The sequence below is a fragment of the Zootoca vivipara genome, chromosome 13 (assembly GCF_963506605.1).
Source record: "Zootoca vivipara chromosome 13, rZooViv1.1, whole genome shotgun sequence".
NCBI lineage: Eukaryota > Metazoa > Chordata > Lepidosauria > Squamata > Lacertidae > Zootoca > Zootoca vivipara.
The window spans coordinates 33,242,516-33,261,606 of NC_083288.1; the positions used below are offsets into that span (position 1 = coordinate 33,242,516).

The 19,091-nt window shown below is 45.2% G+C and overlaps 1 protein-coding gene across 5 annotated transcripts; it reads left to right on the forward strand.

Annotated features, from left to right (window-relative positions):
* The first annotated feature begins 2,661 nt into the window (after nt 1–2,661).
* LOC118094909 (serine protease 27-like) lies at nt 2,662–18,653 on the forward strand. Of its 5 annotated transcripts, none has more exons than XM_060281573.1 (8): nt 2,662–3,079; nt 5,392–5,512; nt 5,844–5,984; nt 8,460–8,480; nt 10,201–10,366; nt 10,758–11,026; nt 13,383–13,552; nt 16,798–18,653. In XM_060281573.1, exons 3-8 carry the CDS (start codon nt 5,927–5,929, stop codon nt 17,041–17,043), a joined length of 930 nt encoding a protein of 309 aa, XP_060137556.1. In that variant the 5' UTR covers nt 2,662–3,079; nt 5,392–5,512; nt 5,844–5,926; the 3' UTR covers nt 17,044–18,653. The 5 variants fall into 5 exon arrangements, with proteins under 5 accessions (XP_060137556.1, XP_060137558.1, XP_034991572.1 ...); XM_060281575.1 differs by having other exon boundaries at nt 5,847–5,984; XM_035135681.2 differs by lacking the exon at nt 5,392–5,512.
* The last annotated feature ends 438 nt before the right edge of the window (nt 18,654–19,091 follow it).

A 19,091-nucleotide genomic window follows, 5' to 3' on the forward strand; every position in this document is an offset into this window, starting at 1 on the left:
GGTTTATCGGCGATCTCCAGGATTAACAGCTTCAGAATATTGGACCGGGCTGCAATGTATAGGGGGCAATTAAAAATTATATGAGAAAGGGATTCTGTTGATCTGTTGTCGCGAGCACATAGAACAGAAATTAGGCCTTTGGAAAACCTATGGTTCAGTACATTTGATGGAAAAACATTAAACCTTGCTTTGATGAACGCAAATCTATGAGTCGCTGCGGAGAGGGCGGATAGATATGATGGAACCTGGTACATTGGGGTAATACCATGATTCAAGGGAGAACAAGCCCCACCACCAGTCATAAGATTATGTTGTAACTCATTGTCATCTAGTCTTTGTTTTATGAGTCTTTTGGCTGAGGCGAGGTCTAGATTTAATACGTCTGACGGAGAAATTCCATAAGACAAGAGTTTGGCATGGATTTTACTTGACCGTGGACTGTCAAACTCATCTCGTCATAGGCAATGCACCAGATAATGGCAAGATAGTCTATGCCAGAGGCTCAGCCAATAATTAAAGACTCGCCTCCATAAAGAAGAACTTAAGAATAACATGCAATGTCTCTCTTTTTTTGTTCAGATTATAAAGTCTTTGGTTAGATTCAGTGTAAGACAATATGGTATTCCTCATTGTTGGCAAACATAATAACATTGCACCAAACAGACAAATCTCTTTAATTTGACCCCTCAAGACCCTTCGCTTAATATGGTGATATTTCAAGAAGTGTCGTTTCCCAAACTTTCAAATAACAAAATGTAAGAGTAGCACCAGCAAAAAATTGCTTCCAGAACAAGGTTAGAGTTAGGTCAAGAAATGGTGGTTTTAAACAACAGCAGATGTTTGAGTAAAGCAGAGGTAGCAGTACACTGAGAAGAAAATGATGGTTTTATACAATAAAGGTTTGAGTAAAGCAGGGATGGAGTAACACTGAGGGGTTGTTATTTTGTTAAGGCAGTTTTAACAAATACAAATAGCAGAGATGAGCACAACACAAAAAGCTTCTACAACAAAGCCTTTCCAAGCTCTGGAAACGAGCTCTGGGTTCAAACCTTTTTTGAAACTGCCACTTCCCCCTGTGTGGCAGATACAACAGGGAAGAAGATTGAAATGTTGGAGGGCTGAACTATACTGCATTGCAGGAGGTTGGACTAGATGACTCATGGAGGCCCAGCTCTACAATTCTATACATGCCGCATAGCTTGCCCTTTGCCCCTTACACAAGCCTACTGCACTCAGGTGCCATCGAGGGCACTGTACTTTGTCAGTGTTGAAATAAGATTCAAAAGTCAGCCTGCCACTGTTCCTCCAATTCAAGCATCTGATTGTTCACCTCAGTCAGCAAAAATGCCTTGAGTCGGCCCTGCCTGACTTAAAGACACAGGAACCTGGCCAGAAAACCTGTCAACACCAGTAGCAGGATTGGGGAGATGACAGGTCTGGGGTTGTGGGAGAGTGTTAGGATTTGAGGTGTTGCAATGGGGCTTAGATAATTCAACAGACCTTCCAAGTGCCCCTATTTCCCAGGGACAGTCCTGGATTTACAAAAGCTGTCCTGGTTTCTTATTTGATCCCAACATGTCCCACTTTTCCTTAGGATGTCTCTATTTTCATCGGAGAAATCTTGGCAGGTATGGAGGCATGTGACCTCTGAGTCAAGGAGATAAGTAACAATATAATCTTTAGAAGACATCTGAAGGCAGCCCAGTATTTTTTAAATGTTTATTGTTTTATTCAGTGCTATTTAAAAGAAAAAGAAAAGAAAGAGGTGCTGGAACTCACCAGGAACACCTCCCTTGTTCTCTTATAATGGCAATGGGGCCCACCTGAAAGGTGCCGGAACTAAGTTCCGGTGAGTTCTGGCTAGTGCTCATTTTCCTACTCATATTGAAATACTGCCCCTCAATGAGGCCAAATTTAGATTCACAAAATGTTTAGGGGTATGCGTACCCCCAGGGGAGAAAAGTGCTGGTTCTGGCTCAAAAAAGCCCTGGTTTCATTATGTTTTTCTATATGTTGGAAGCTGCCCAGAGTACAGTGGTACCTCGGTTTAAGTACTTAATTGGTTCCGGAAGTCCGTACTTAACCTGAAGCGTACTTAACCTGAAGCAAACTTTCCCATTGAAAGTAATGGAAAGTGGATTAATCTGTTCCAGATGGGTCCGCGGCGTACTTAACCTGAAGCGTACTTAACCTAAAGCAAACTTTCCCATTGAAAGTAATGGAAAGTGGATTAATCCATTCAGGGCCGGCTCTAGGTAGACCCCCGGTGGTGCAGGGCACCACGGCGCCGGCCCGCCAGGAGGGCGCCGCGAGCTGCGCCCACCCGCTGGCCAGCCGGTCCGCCGGTTCAAGGTGCAGCTGCGCCCACGGCAACCGCGCTGTGCCTGCCCGCCCGCCGCGCAGCTTCGCCCACCCACCCACCACGCTGGGAAACGGGGCGGGGGTGCGCCAGAGGGATCTGTCACTCTACTGCGCCAAGGGCACTTAAGACGGCCCTGAATCCATTCCAGACGGGTCCGCAGAGTACTCAACCCAAAGCGTACTTAACCCAAAGGATGACTGTAATTGGCTCCGGAAGGCCGTACTTAACCTGAAGCGAACCTTCCCATGGAAAGTAATGGAAAATGGATTAATCTGTTCCAGACGAGTCCGCGGAGTACTTAAACTGAAAGTACTCGAACCGAAGCGTACTTAAACCGAGGTATGACTGTATAAACAATAAAATTATTTTTATGGAAAAGGATGTCCCTATTTTCATCAGTGAAATGTTGGAGGGTATGTATTCAAAGAACTGAGATTTATATGTTGCATCCCCACTCCAGACATAGAGACTCTCGGGAACCCAAAGAGGAGGAAATTCACAGAAGGGCCACCCTTGCCCTTTGATATAGAACATCATATAGCACAGTTAATTGAGATCGAAGTTCAGCTTTTCCTGGCATTCGCTGGAAAAGAACCACGGTGGAAAAGATACTTCAGAGAAGGACTGCCGAGTCAGAAGCGAGTGGAGCATGTCGTTTAGCCCTCCTTACTGGTACTGCGGCTGCTGCAACTAATTGTGCTAAAAGATGATGGATTGGTGAGTGGGAATCAATCCCTCAAGTTTTCCCCACCTTTCAGGGGTGTAAAAAGGAGATGGGTTTAAAGAGTGACGGCTCTAGACTCACTATTTTGCGGGGCAGGGGGATTCCATGACATAACCAGCAAAATCAGGTTGTGCATAACAAACCCAGTTCCTAGCAAAATTAGATATTTTTGTGATGAGAGTGAAGAGAAAGGCACTAGGAAGTGTGGGAGAATACCCACTTAGCACAGTGACAGCAAACCTCCCTGCCAAAAAATTAGGGTGAATGCTCCATAAACAGGTTGCCTGTTTGTAGCAAGGGCTTAAAAAGAGGCATCCCTTCTCAAATGTATATCATGGAATGTTAATGGTCTGAATAGTAAATCTAAAATAGAACATAAATTTAAAAAGAAATGGGATATTATATGCCTCCAAGAAACCCATATAAAATAGGAAACACAGAAGAATTCTAATTAATAAAAGACTGGGTTCAGAATTTATTTAAGCAAGTTCAGAGAAGAAGAGGGGGGTTGTGATGTATGTTAACCCCAACCTAGAGCCAAAGTTACTGTACTGTTCAAAGATGAGGAAGGTAGAGTATTAGGGGCGGAAATAAAATATGGGAGAGAGAAATTAACTATTATCGGAATTTATGCCCCAAATAGTAAGAAATCAGAAATTCATAAGAATTTAGAAAGAAAAAAGTTGGAATCATAATAATGAAAATATAATTCTCGTAGGAGACTTTAATGGTGTGACCTCTGTAGACTTGGACTCTGTAGACTTGGACAGAACAGAAAGAGATAGGGTTATGAATGGTGAGAAGTTACCATCTTCCTTCTTCCAATTAGTAGAGAATCTTGATCTTTTCGACATATGGAGGATTAAACACCCAAATGGGAAAGATATTATACACTTCTCGGAATCCCAAAAATTGGGAGGTAGAATAGATAATATTTGGGTTTCCAATAAAATAGTATTAAGACCAAGTAAAGCAGAAATTTTGCCCACAGTAATGTCAGACCATAACCCAACAATGCTGGAAATAACACAGAAGAAGGAGTATATGAAAAGGTGAAGACTAAATGAGAGTATCCTGAATGATGAGATACAGTTTAAACAGCCAAAGATATGTTATAAGAATTTTTTTCAAATTAATAACCAACAAGGGACGGAGATTGATATAATTTGGGGTGCCAGTAAGGCATGTATGAGGGGGTTCTGCGTCCAACAATCTGCTATGAAAAAGAAAAACAGAGATCAAAACGTCCACCTAATGATTAAAGAAATAAGACAGAATGAAAAAGAAGTGGCAAAAAATCCTAAAGACGAGGAAGCCAAAGTGAGGATTAGGATATTACAAACACAAGTGGAGAATTTACTAAACAAAGAAGTTGTAAATAAAATTAAATGGCTCAAACAAAAAACTTTTGAGTCAGCAAACCGTTCGAAAACCGAGGTTCCACTGTATCCTTTCTAAAGCTATCTTAGCAGCTGGGTGGTGTGCTTCTGTGTGTGAAATTGGGAAATGGAAAAGTCAGCGTTTTTCTGTTAACCTAGTACTGCATTTCTCTCTCTCTCTAGTAGATTAAAAGAGGCAAGGGGGGAGTGCCCCTCTGTTTCTGAGGTTATTTGTTTGTTTATTTCTCCTCCCACCTTCCTCGGAGCTGGGGACTTCATGAACATGGTTTACTGGTGGTCTCCCTCCAAAACTGCTTAGCTTCTCCAGAGTTTCTGCAGGACAGTGCTTTGGTCAGGAAGCAAAGGTCCTGGCCCAGGTTCTGAGATTGGAAAAGGTGGCACGCCCAGCTCCCTCTGCCAAGCCAAGGAGCAGGTATGTGCATGCAGAAATGAAGAGAAGAAGCAGTTTTGGAGAGATGCAAAAGCAACAAGAGGGAGAGCTGGGAAGGCACGGTGCCAATATCTTCCTAAAGGGAGGCGGAAGATCTGCTGCAGGGAGGAAGTGTACTATGCTCAGCTTGTATATCTGTAAATAAACTAAAAAATTACAAAACAACAACAACAACAATATATTGTTATTGTTATTTTATTGTTTTTGGCATCCATCTGTCCCCCACCAGAGGTATTAAAGGTAAAGGGACCCCTGACCATTAGGTCCAGGCGTGACCGACTCTGGAGTTGCGGCGCTCATCTCGCGTTATTGGCCGAGGGAGCCGGCATACAGCTTCCGGGTCATGTGGCCAGCATGACAAAGCCGCTTCTGGCGAACCAGAGCAGCACACGGAAACGCCGTTTACCTTCCCGCTGTAGTGGTACCTATTTATCTACTTGCACTTTGACGTGCTTTCGAACTGCTTGGTTGGCAGGAGCTGGGACCGAGGAACGGGAGCTCACCCCGTCGTGGGGATTCGAACTGCCAACCTTCTGATCGACAAGCCCTAGGCTCAGTGGTTTAACCCACAGCGCCACCTGCGTCCCATACCAGAGGTATTACTCCTCCCCTAATACCCCATACACCCCAATCACTATTTTACACTGTTATTTAATGGGTAATTTGTTTATTTTTATTGATTTATTTTAAAACACTTACGTACTACTTTTTATCTAAGTCTTCCAAATCCATAATATCACTCAAGCAAGAAAGTTTGCCAACCATAGCCCAAGGCATGAAGGAGACAGGAGGTCTCAGGAGGTCAGCAGCGATTTGGGGTGCTGGTGCTGCTAGGATCCAGAGGATTGAGGGACTTGGGGGTTCTGTGCTGCATCTCCAGTGAAGGAAGCATTATCCTTTCACCCTTGTTATTGTATTTGATCCTAGAAGACATTCAGACCGAAATAAAACGTCTGTTATCCGGAACCGACTGGCGCTCAACCACTCAGAGGACACTTCAGAAGAGGGACATGGCAACTGTGTCTTTCATGCTGGCTGTGTGGCTTCTGCAGCTGACCATACTACAAGGTGACTTATAGCAGCGCCGTCTTAAGCGCCCCCGGAGCCGTGGTGCGCCGGATCACTCCGGCGCCCTCCCGCCCCGTTCCGGCGCCCTCCCACCCCATTTCCCAGCGCGGTGGGCGGGTGGGCGCCGCGCACAGCGCTGGTGCAACAGGCGCTGCTGCACGGCAGGCGGGCGGGCAGGCGCAGCTGCGCGGCAGACCGGCAGCCAGCGGGTGGGCGCAGCTCGCGGCGCCCTCCTGGCGGGCCGGCGCCATGGTGCCCTGCGCCACCGGGGGTCTACGATGAGCCGGCCCTGACTTATAGGGTTCGGGAAATGCAGAAATCCCCTCCATGCAGCCTGCATTTAGGGGATAGGAAGGGAATCTTGAGCTATAAACCTATTTTAAATAAAAAGCTCGGCGATCAGCCTTCTTTATGGTCCAGCTCTCACTTCCATACATCACTACTGGGAAAACCATAGCTTTTAACTATACGGACCTTTGTCGGCAAGGTGATGTCTCCCTTCATGGATCAATGCCTTGTCGTGGCGAAGGGGCTTGAATAACTCAGAGAAGCTATGAGCTATGCCATGCAGGGCCACCCAAGATGGATAGGTCATAGTGGAGAGTTTTGACTAAACGTGATCCACCTGGAGAAGGAACTGGCAAGCCACTCCAGTATCCCTGCCAAGAAAACTCCATGGACAAAGATCTCACATTAACGACATCTTAATCTCAGCAAGGTTGATGCATCTTGCACCTTTACGCCATGCAATGCAAAGGTGGGAAGCTGTCAAAACAGTATTTCTCCTTCACACAAAAACACAGGCAATTGTTGTTGCTTTGACGAGGAAAGGAAACCACATGCTCAGCATAACACAGAATACTTCTTTCTAAGAGCAAAGGATTTTGAGAGTCAAGTCTACCTGGCTTCATCATTAGGGTTGCCAGACTCAATAGAGGACAGGACTTCTGTGCCTTTAATTGCCCTGCTCTCTTTTGAGTCTGGAAACCTTGAAGAGGGTCTGCTGGTTTCTCTTTAAGGTTTCCAGACTCAAAAGAGAGCAGGGCACCTGTCCTCCTAGTGAGAGAGGGAGGGCAGGGTGCCCCCTGGGAAGGTAGACAGAAAAGTACAGGTGGGAAACGGCAGAAGTGGGAGGAAAGGATTTGGTGGAACCTGTGGGAAAGGGTGGGAGTGGGTTAATATATTTTAAATGTGGTTAGAGAGGGACGATTGAAATGGCCTGACACTGGTATGGACTTTCGCTACAATCTTCTGGAATACCTGGACCAGGGGGGGAGGGGGAGCAATGTTATAATGGTTTGTAACAATTTATGATTTAAGAATTAATATTAGAATGATGATTGGTTGTTAATAAAAATTATAGACAGAAGGGAAAAAGTTATAGAATGTAGAAAGGGACTTAGAAGTATAGGATTGGGGGTTAGAAATAAGAATAGAGATTTGAGAAAATAATATGTAAAATTGGCATAAGTACAATGAATACTGTCTAAATAATATTCAATTAGGGACCCAAGGGGGGGGAGGTAGAGGGAGTCCAAAAGGTGTTGATTAAGATATTGTTTCTTGATAATTTTTTGTTTTATATTTGTTTTTGTGCTTTTTGCATTTTTTTTCTTGCATTTTTTTCTCTTTTTTGTATTTTTTTTTCTTGTAATTTTTGTAATGGGTAAGTGTGTGTGTCTGTATGTTTTGTATTTCTGTATGTGTGTGTTGGAAAATCTTCAATAAATTAATTTTAAAAAAGAGAGAGAGCAGGGCAATTAAAGGCACAGAAATCCTGTCCTCTGTTGAGTCTGGCAACCCTATTCATCCTGTGCCCCTCATTCTAAACCAAAAGAGTGGAGGGGCAAACTTGCCCTCTACTGAACTTAGAGGGAAGAATTGTGCTAGGAGCTTTCTCTTGTACCCCTGCTGCTCCTAAGTAGCGGCATCTAAAAGCTCTGAGAGCCTTTGTTCTATTGTAGCCCTAGGGAACGCACCCCTGTTCACATTGCTTGCCAATACTGAATACCTGCCACACCTGACCTGCCCACATCCCCCCACAACTCCTTCAAGCCACACCCCATACTCACCTGCTCCTAGGAACCAAGGCACTTTCAGGGGGCATTTTTAGGGGGGTGGGCCCCCTCAATGTTTAGAGGGTGTTTAGAGCTCTGTTCCCTGGCTTCTCACAACACTGTGTGTGTGACATCAGGATATTACGTCAGGTCCCCACAAACCTCTTTAGAAGTTTGTGCCTCTGCCCCAGGATCTAAAAAAAAAGGGGGGGGTACTAAAGTTAATTGGGAGTTTCTTGCTTTGGTTATGGCTTGCATAAAGGGAGGAGTAACAGGTACCACATAAGCAGATACATGAATTCTTGAAATTGGCCCATGTGACCAGGTTCCTTCCCCTTGTTCCTACATGCAATCCTACACTGTATCTTTCTTCTACAATATTTCTTACCTGAAGAATCTGCCTTTTCATTTTCCTCAGGTGCTGCCAACTCAACAGCAGGTAAGAGCAATTCTATATATTGGAAGCATTTCTGTGCCGGAGTTTCACCCGGGGGGTGGAGATCAAAACCAAACGAGGACTGCTAAAAACAGAGGTCATGTTATCCAATCTCCTCACCTCAGATGAGATACTTCTTAATGTGCCACATTAATATGAAGACAGTATATCCAAATCAAGCTGGTTCCAGCACATTACAAGAATAGAGCAAGAGGTTTCTCCCATTCCAGGTGTTGTTGCGTGGTTTTCAGAAGCAATGTCTTCTAGATTACCAACTTCCTTAAGACATTGAGCCAGGCTTCCCCAAACTAAGGCCCGGGGGCCGGATGTGGCTTGCGAGGGTCTTTTATGCGGCCCCCGGCAACCCCCGCCGCCCGCTGCCACCTCCCGTTCTTAACAGCTTCCGGGTCGCCAGAGCATCGGAAATAGCTTGTACGCATGCACAAGTGCAATTTCCGGCACACTTCTGGGCCAGAGGAGGCCCATGTGCATGTGCACAAGCTATTTCCGGTGTTCCAGCGCCCCGGAAGTGTGCCAGAAATCACCTATGGGTGCGCACTCCTGCGCGCTCCAGCCCGCAGCATGATCAGCGCTGGCGGCACCGGCCCTTGGCGACGTAAGTTTGGGGACCCCTGCATTAAGCCAAGCCACAAACAGGGATGAGGAAGCTAGTCAGTCCTCAAGGCTCTCCCCATTTCATGTACCCTCCAAAGACCACACCTCTCTCCAGCCAGGCTCCTTGCCTTGATGGACAACAGAGAACTGTGAAGGGTAACCTCTCCCCCATGCAGAGGAGGGCCTGATCCTGATCATGGCTGTGGTGAGGCTAAATGGTTAAGGTTCCCAAATGCACACATCAAGGTTCCAATCCGGATCCAGGAGCCCACATTGGAAATCTGTGAACGACTCAATGGCAAACCACATAATTAACACCACGTGTTGCTGGGTCCTTGGTCTCATTGAAGAAAATGAGACTTACTTGTGATAAGCATGCACAGCATTGGGCCACATGTTCTGAGGAGAAACTATTGGGCAATAAATGTTGTGTTAAGAAACAGTAAGTCAGTTTTACTTACCAGATTAAATGCTCACTAAATCCAGTAGAATTGATAACTGGAAATCTTGTTTTGAAAATTGCAAACACTGACTACTGGCAAACCAATTCAAATTCAGAAATTTTGATTCCTCATGTCCTCATAATAACATACTGGAGATCCTGAGTCACCAGGTGGTTAGGCTGGCCTCAACCAGGACCAGGGCCTTCTCAGTACTAGCCCCGACCTGGTGGAACGCTCTCTCTCAGGAGACTAGGGCCCAACGGGAGTTGTTGTCTTTTCGTAGGGCCTGCAAGACAGAGCTGTTCCACTTGGCCTTTGGACTGACTCAGTCTGACCCCGATGTTACCCTCCCCTAAGGCTTTACCCTACATATATTTAAATGAGGTTGCACTTGTAGATTCCTAATTTTAAAATTGAATTTTAACATTGCATTTAATCTGCATTTTAATTAAATTGTTTCTTTTATGCTTGCTTTGATATTCTTGTTGTTAGCCGCCCTGACCCCGGTCTTAACTGGGAAGGGCGGGGTATAAATATTATTATTATTATTATTATTATTATTATTATTATTATTATCATCATCATGTTCTGCTCGAAGAGATCCAACATGGCTGTGCTGCAAACCATAATAGCAAGTCCTCTCATTTCTTCCTCATCCTTCACAGAGTGTGGGCAACCAATAAACTCTCCACGAATTGTTGGTGGCCAACCAGCCTCAAATGGGTCGTGGCCCTGGCAGGTCAGCATTTTACGGAACTCATATCCTATTTGTGGAGGCTCCCTCATAGCCAAGCAGTGGGTGCTCTCAGCAGCTCACTGCTTCTTCAACAGGTGAGTATCTGATAGGTATTGCTGTGAAGCCGTTACCAAGCGGGCTAATATCCTCTGCCTGCCTGTCAGCTACCTGGTGTCTCAGGTGTACAATACATTTAAAGCAGAACCATGTCACTTTAAACAGTCATGGCTTCCCCCCCCAAAAAAAAGCATAGTATGTTACAGGTGCTCAGAGTTGTTAAGAGACTCCTGTTCCCCACACAGAGCTACAGTTCTCAGAATAGTTTCAAAATCCATCATTCTTCTAGGGAATTGAGCTCTTCAAATTGTAGTTCTCTGGGGGATACAGGGTTAGGGTGAGCAGCAGGAAGTCAAAGGTCAGCATTGCCAGATCCATTTATTTATTTGCTTGCTTACTTGCTTGCTTGCTTTGCCCTTCTATTCACAGAAACGGGTTCCAATACAATGTCCTTCTAGGTGCCAATCAGCTCTCACACCTCTCAGATAATGCAGTGATATCTGACGTGCAGCAGATTATCCTCCACCCTGACTACAATGGCCTGGATGCCTCCAGTGGAGATATTGCTTTAATTAAGCTGAAGTCCCCTGTGAAGTTCACCAGCCACATCCTCCCCATCTGCCTGCCAGAGTCCTCTGCACAGTTCCCTTTGAACGAATACTGCTGGGTGACCGGATGGGGAAATATTCAATCTGAAGGTGAGGGATGTTCTTCAAAAGGCTCATTCAGACTCTGGGGCTCGTCCTGATTCACCTGCATCAAGCTTAAATGGTGGTTAATATTACGGGCACCTCCAGACTGGTGTTTCTTTGAGGGTGCGTTCGGCAACATGTTGTTTGCGCTATAATAGTGCATTAGTGGTAGATTTATACAGGGCCATCCACACATGATTCGCCATTTTTCTGCAATGCTTCTCAAATGTCCTAGCATCCTTACTATCTGGTAGGGCACTTATACAGTTCACTATAGTGCAACAGAAGTAGGACACACACAAAAAGGCCCAGTACATTTGTGATATCAGAAGTTAAAGGATTTCAGCGGGAAGTTACAGAACATGGGAAACGAAGCAGTAGGTCCACCCCAAAACTTTTTCAGACGCAAGCAGTACTGAAAGTGGAATGCACAATAAAAACGATATCCAGAAGGCCCCAATTCTAGTCCTTCTTGAGCATTCAGTCTGATTTGGTTATGGGGCAGTTCCAAGGGTTTAGGTATAAGCAATTTTTGGGCATGCGCAGAACACCTGGAACAGAACCCCTGTGCAAGATGTGATCATACTGCACTTGGAAACCCAAAACTTCACATTCTGGTATATGCTTGAATCCCTCCCACAAAATGCTGACACTCTGGAGGCAAATTCAGTGCCAGAATTTTCATGCCATCATTTTCCACAGTGCTTTACAGTATGAATTGGTGGGAACAGCTCCCTATCCCAAGGACAACTCCAACATTTCCATGGGGAAAGGAGGAGGCATGATGGAATAGTGCAGAAGGGAGAGAAATTTGATTCCGTTTTCATTTAAAGACAAACCTACCTAAATTGCACTTTCTCCAAACCATGCTCAAACGAAAATAGGCAGAGCGAAGCAGGTGCCTCGGCTGGCAAACGCTGAGAGATGTGAAACAGGCATGTTATCTGCCTTTCATTCCAAAGCTAGCCTGGTGCTCTTAGATGTAGTGGAAGCCCAGCCAGCCCACCGATGAGGCAGGCTGCAGCAGCTGCCTCGGGTGGCGGAACACTAAGTGGTAGCACCTCTGCAAGTGCCCCACAGACTCCACCACTGACAGAGAAGCAGTGGCAGTGGCAGCTTTCAATGAGATCTGATGAGATCTCACCCAAACCTGCCATCGCTGCTGTTACCCAGGTAACAGAGGATTTGGCATTGGCACATTCCAGTTTTTCCCCAGGAGCCAAATTAGGACATGTCACCCCTGAGTGGAATATGGTGTCCCACTGCACATGTTAAAGAAAGCACCATGTCATGCTCTGCACATGTCATGCTCTGAGGTGTGGCGAGTCTTGGATGATGGGCTTGAGGGCATACTGAGCAAGTTTGCAGACGACACCAAATTGGGAGGGGTGGCTAATACCCCAGAGGACAGGATCACACTTCAAAATGACCTTAACAGATTAGACAACTGGGCCAAAACAAACAAGATGAATTTTAACAAGGATAAATGTAAGGTACTACACTTGGGCAAAAAAAAATGAAAGGCACAAATACAGGATGGGTGACACCTGGCTTGAGAGCAGTACATGTGAAAAGGACCTAGGAGTCTTGGTAGACCACAGACTTGACATGAGTCAGCAGTGTGATGCAGCAGCTAAAAAAGCCAATGCAATTCTGGGCTGCATCAAAAGGAGTATAGCGTCTAGATCAAGGGAAGTAATAGTACCACTGTATTCTGCTCTGGTCAGACCTCACCTGGAGTACTGTGTCCAGTTCTGGGCACCACAGTTCAAGAAGGATACTGACAAGCTGGAACGTGTCCAGAAGAGGGCAACCAAAATGGTCAAAGGCTTGGAAACAATGCCTTATGAGGAACGGCTTAGGGAGCTGTGTATGTTTAGCCTGGAGAAGAGAAGGTTAAGGGGTGATATGATAGCCATGTTCAAATATATGAAAGGATGTCATATGGAAGAGGGAGAAAGGTTGTTTTCTGCTGCTCCAGAGAAGCGGACACGGAGCAATGGATTCAAACTTCAAGAAAGAAGATTCCACCTAAACATTAGGAAGAGCTTCCTGACAGTAAGAGCTGTTCAGCAGTGGAATTTGCTACCAAGGAGTGTGGTGGAGTCTCCTTCTTTGGAGGTCTTTAAGCAGAGGCTTGACAGCCATATGTCAAGAATGCTTTGCTGGTGTTTCCTGCTTGGCAGGGGGTTGGACTGGATGGCCCTTGTGGTCTCTTCCAACTCTATGATTCTATGATTCTATGAGTCCACACCCGCCATGCACTCACTGCTAAAATTGTGTGTGTGTGAATGCGCTTGAATTATTCTGCCTCTGCCTTCCATGAGCGCTTTCCATTTCTCTCTCTCTCTCTCTCTTCCAGTGCCTTTGCCAGACCCACAAACCCTCCAGGAATTGAAGGTGCCACTCATAATTCGAGAAGTCTGCAATATTCTCTATAACAGTCGCCCAGTGCAAGGCCTGGGCAGGGATCCTGTCAAGCAGGATATGATCTGTGCTGGTTACCCAGAAGGTGGGAAAGATTCCTGCCAGGTAGGTTGTTCCATGACCTGTCCTTCATACAGCCATTGCAAGTGGTAGACAAAGGCAGGCTCTGGTGTGATGGCATTTTAAAATCCCTTATGTTATTATCGTATGAACTTACATTGTGTGATTATAGTACTTAGGCATTGCTTGCTTATTTGGCTCTAGCTAGGGAGATGGTACTTGACAATTTTTCAGCTTCTCCCATTTTTCAAAGTGTATTGCTTTTGTTTGATCTTAAATATTGTGATGCTTCTTCTTTGGGCAATACCCCAGAGGCTGGCAGAATGACTAGAACTATCTTGTCCATTCATGCCTGAGTGATAAGGATTTATTATTATTATTTATTCAATTTTACAATTAACATTTACATTCAAACCAAAATCGTAATCATAAACATATAGGATTCCCTGAATCCTTGGACTTCCCTCCATGGGTTCCATTGTTAATCTTTTTCAACTGCATCATATAATGTTCTCTATTTTTCCTTAAAATCTCATTCTTACCATAATTCTTGTTACATTACAAGTCTTGTTAAAATCCTCCCTTTACAGTATTCTCCCAGGTAACTTAAAAATTCCCCCCATTCTTTATTGAATTCATTGCCTTCTTGGTTTCTGATCTTCCCTGTCATTTTCGCCATTTCGGCAAATAAAGATGAAGATTTAAACCAGACCTTGGGAACTCATCCACACTTCTTCTTTTTTATAATAATTTTTATTAGTTTTATACAAACAAGACAAACAAAACATACATTATAACACTGTCCCTTCATTTTCCCTCCACCCACCAGTCCACTTCTGCCACCAGTGGTACCCGTGGGCGTTAAGAATCAAAGGGGTCCATTCTAAGTTGGGTTTGGCCTCCCCCCTCCCTCCTCCCCCCACATCCCCTCCCTGCCACTGAAAGGACAGGAATGGAGGAGCTCTGAGGTTTGGTTTCCCCCCAGCTCTTTCATAAACATAGTTAAACAAATACAAACAATACAACAACAATAGGGAAGAAATAAATTCCCAATTCTTATTATCTTAACATTATAATTGTGACTTCCTCGGTACTCTTCCTCCTGGTTTTCCTGACATTCTCTAATTAATTATGGCGGGTTTTCTATTCCAATTCAAAATCCTATTCTTATAATATTAACTTAATCCTCCTCCTTTTCCATGCTGTCCTCCCATAGGCCCCCTCCTGCCACAAGAGGAACCCGCAGGGCACAGCACTTCCAAGGTTCCATTATTGTGTCTGGGTTTCCTTCCACCCCCTCCTCACCCCTCTGAGCACCCCCTGCCACTGGGTGCCTCCGAGTAGAGAGAGGAGGATAGGCAGCTCTCTGCCCAGACACCTATCTGAACTCACAAAAATTTATATTGACCTAAAAATTTCCTCAGCCATTCTTCTAACTCCCTCCAGAAAACACAGTGGTTTTTTTTAACTATCATATCTCTAATCTAAGTCTTAACCCTATACTTTGTCGCACACACCTTCCCCTCTCCCTAAGTCTTTTCCCCCAATTGGATCAGCATTTCCGTTAACAAGCCAAGATTTCGAAAACCGTCTTTCAAAACCCAAAAAAAAACCCTTTTAACTAAAATTTTCACCCCACACCAGTTCTTTCCCAGTTCCGTCTCCAGGCCTTTGTCCCCCCCTGCCCCTGTCCTTCCCATCCCTGCATAACACCACTCCACATTTTAGCCCCTCCAGGGTTTTCAATTCCTTTGATCTTCATGTCCCATTGCTTCTCATTTTCTTGCTTTTCTTGTTTTTCTTCCTTTTGAAATCCATGCTTTGCTTCATCCCGAACATATTTTTTATAGTCCAAGTCCCCTTCAAAATTCTCATCAAGTTGTTTCTCCTCACACACAGTCTCAAAATCAACAGTTTCCAAATCCAAAGTGTCCTCTAAATCCTGAACTTGGACTTCAGCCTCAACTGATGATAAATTGGGATGTTGCCGTTCCTTGTAAATGTCCTCCCATGTTTGTAGATAGTTCAGCACAGCCTCCTGGAAGGCTCGAGAATACTTTGTTTTCATACTTCTCTTAACCGCAGACAAACAGGAGATAGGGAGCAAAGGGTGCTGGAAAATTCCTTCCTGTTAGACGATCGGCTTCATTTTGGCTGTTCTTTTCCTTTGTCTTTAACTCAATCACAAATCCAATCTTAATTCCAATTTAAATAGTTCTACCTCATTTTCAGTCAAATTTTTGCTATTCACAGCAATATGATAAGTCCACCCGGTCTTTTGACAGTTTGACAGCTTTTGACAGCTGTCAAAGCGCTCTTCCCCTTAACAATGCTGTACCTCAAGGGGTGCCGGACTCGGGAGCTGAGAAGATTCGGAAAAGTCTTTCTTTCTTTCGGGTCCACCAACCCTAAAACTTTTTCCTCTTTCGGCTTGAGTTTATTTAAAACGCCTCCCGATTTGCCACTAGAAAGAGATCGACTTCCGTTTCTTTAAGATCTCTCCTATTTTTCCAATTAATATTCTAAAGTCCAAATAAAGATTTCACTTACTTTATGGAAATCTTTTATTTTCTTTGGAAGAATCCGCCGCTTGCCGGGTCAGGACTCGGAGCTTCGCTTCTTGGAGGTAAGATGTTGCCCAAAATGGCTCCCGCGGTTCCACCCCGCTGGCTCTCGGTCGCTCTACTGAGCTCTCGGGTAGCGGGGGATCCGCGAAACGGAGCAGCCGCTGGGCGCGTAAGTCACCGGGACTCTCTACCCGGTGTTTTACGGGGAGTCCGCTCGCTCTGCGGACTTCCCCCCCCTCCGCGAGGCCAGGGACTTCGGCACGCGAAGTCCCTGCGTCCTTCTTCTCCGGCGCGACGGACCGGAAGCCGCAATCTTATGACTCATCCACACTTCTGCTTGTCCAAGAGGTTTTCCGCTTGTCCCATGATTTCTCGGCATGAGCGGTTTTTCGTCTGTCCTGCCATGTTCCCTGGGAAAACCCACTGTTTACCACTAACATCAATCCGCAGAAAAAAACCAATGGACGTCCATTCCAATTCAGTGGTAAACAGCAGGTTTTCCTGGGTGAGAGCGGTGGGACAAGCCTAGTTTGTGGACAAGCCTAGATATTGCTCAGCTACAATTCCCAACACCCCTTGCCATGGGCTGGTACTGTTGGGAGGTGGAGTCCCCCATCCGGATTATCGCACTGATTCCATCTGCTTCACCGAATCAGGATTCAGAATCTGATGTCAGAGTGTTCACTGTAGATCCTTTGCTACCTCCCATCTCTTTCTCCACAGGGGGACTCTGGAGGACCTTTGGTTTGCCAGCTCAAAGGAGTTTGGACCCAGGCTGGGGTTGTAAGTTGGGGAGTTGGCTGTGCTGAAAGCCACTACCCCGGTGTCTACACTTTAGTGCCTTCCTATGCCAACTGGATCCAAGACAAGATGAGTGCTGGAAATGGGAGTGGCGGCAAAAGCGACCAACTACGCAAGGCCCGTGTTGTGACATTCACTTTGCTGTCTCTTCTGCTAGCCCTTCTGTGAAAAACCAATCTATCGGCTTTCCGTCTTACCTATAATTGCCTGGAATATTCAGGCTGCTGGAGGACTCTGTTTAAATCACCACATGCACTAGATCCGGGAAAACCTACCCCCTACTTCTCTCTGATTAATACAGGCATTAGCCTTGCCACATTTCAATTCCTTTGTAACCATTTGATCATAGTTTAAGCATTGCGTGCCCAAGCGGAGACACACACACCCAACCCCAAGAGACCACCAGAAGGAATGATAACTCGGGACAACATACAGTATTATGGAATTAAAATGGACCGCAACTTTATTAAACCTTTCAGATGTTGGAAGACTTTAGCTTAGGCATTGGGCGTGTATCCCTCCCAGCCCCCCAGCCAGGGAACTGGGGCTCCTTAGGGTTAATGGCATAGGGGAGGACACACTGCAAAACACTTGCACATATCCGTGCAACACAGGGGAGTTCACTGACCACCTTTCAGTGTATGGCCAGTGACTCCCCTTTCACAAACCCCTTTAAGAGGGAACCCTGAAATCACCGCTGCGGTCCTCCAGATGTTTTGGCCTACAACTCCCATGATCTCTAGCTAACAGGACCAGTGGTCAGGGATGATGGGAATTGTAGTCCAAAATATCTGGAGGGCTGAAGTTTGAGGATGCCTGGACTAAAGGATTCTGCCCAAGGCCTTAAAACCACCAAAGTTGTGACAATTGCTACAGGAAAAACAATTCCTTCCCTACTCTTCAACAGCAACCATCAAAAGACCCTAGCAACGCCCGCTGAACAGGAAGGAAAATGGTTAACTTGCAATCAAGCATTAGACAAAGGGAGGGTTGGGGGAGTGAAGCTCCGGAGCCAACTGCATGCTTACTGCTGGCTCTGCCTCCCATTTATGCATCTCAAGTGGACCAATGGGAAGCCTGCCCATTCAAGGTCCCCTCGGCTCTCGCCACCTCCGAAGAAGCTGCTAAAAGGGGTTTGGTAGGAACCCCCAATGGCTGACGACAGGGAGGAGGGCCAGCCCAACCAGCTGGTGGGTCCCACATGGCTCGGGGGTGCTGCGCGCGCTCCCACAAAGGGAGGTGTGAACGCTCACCTTCCCTCCGTGATGCTGAAGATGACATTCATGGCTCTCCTCCTCCCCATTTTTATCCTCACAACAACCCTGTGAGGTAGGTTCAGCTGAAAGTGTATGACTGGCTCAAGGACACCCACAGGCTGACTGGAAATTTGAACCCTGGTCTCCTACGTCCTACACCTCATTGTTACACCCAAAGAACCCCGGGATTGTCACTTGGAGAAGAAGCTGAGAATTTTCCATCCATGGACATCAATTGGAAGCTATGATATTTCAGACTTTTACAGTGATGCTGAAAGTGATGCCTGTCGTTCTGCTCTTAAAAGAAAATTAACATTTTTAATTGACATTTTTAAATGACGTGGAAACAAGCGGTAGATAAATTCAGCACCTGGGACAAGACATAATAAGTTATGAACTTTTAAAATTTAATTTCTTCAGTCACTTGATCTTTAATTTGTGATGTTTCAGGGTTTTAAAATTATCAATAAATTATTATAAAATACTTGCAATAGTTTTATTGCTTTATTCTTTGTGTGATTATTTCTTCTTCTTTTCTCTCTTTTAAAAATATTTTTATTAAAGTTTTCTTGGTTTACAAAGGTATGCACAATGTCTCTTTTTTCAAGTTACATTTTCCATAGATCAGTTTCATTTGCTGAGACATTAGGGTTACATTAGGAAGAAAAAAGGGGGTGGGGGGAGACAATATTTCTATTTTGCTTAATGTATGTGTGGGTTTTTGTGTCAGCGTTGTTTGTGTTCTTCTTTCTCTTTTAATATTTTTGTGTATACACAAAGAGAGAATGCTTTTATGTACTATCTCTGTCTGCTTCAACTACCTCCATTTCTTTATGCATTGCTCAGCTTTTTCCTCTTCTTTCTGCATCCTGCATGTATGCATATACAGTGGTTCCTTGGTTCTTGAACTTTATCCATTCTGGGAGTCTGTTTGACTCCCAAAACCATTCGAAAACCAAG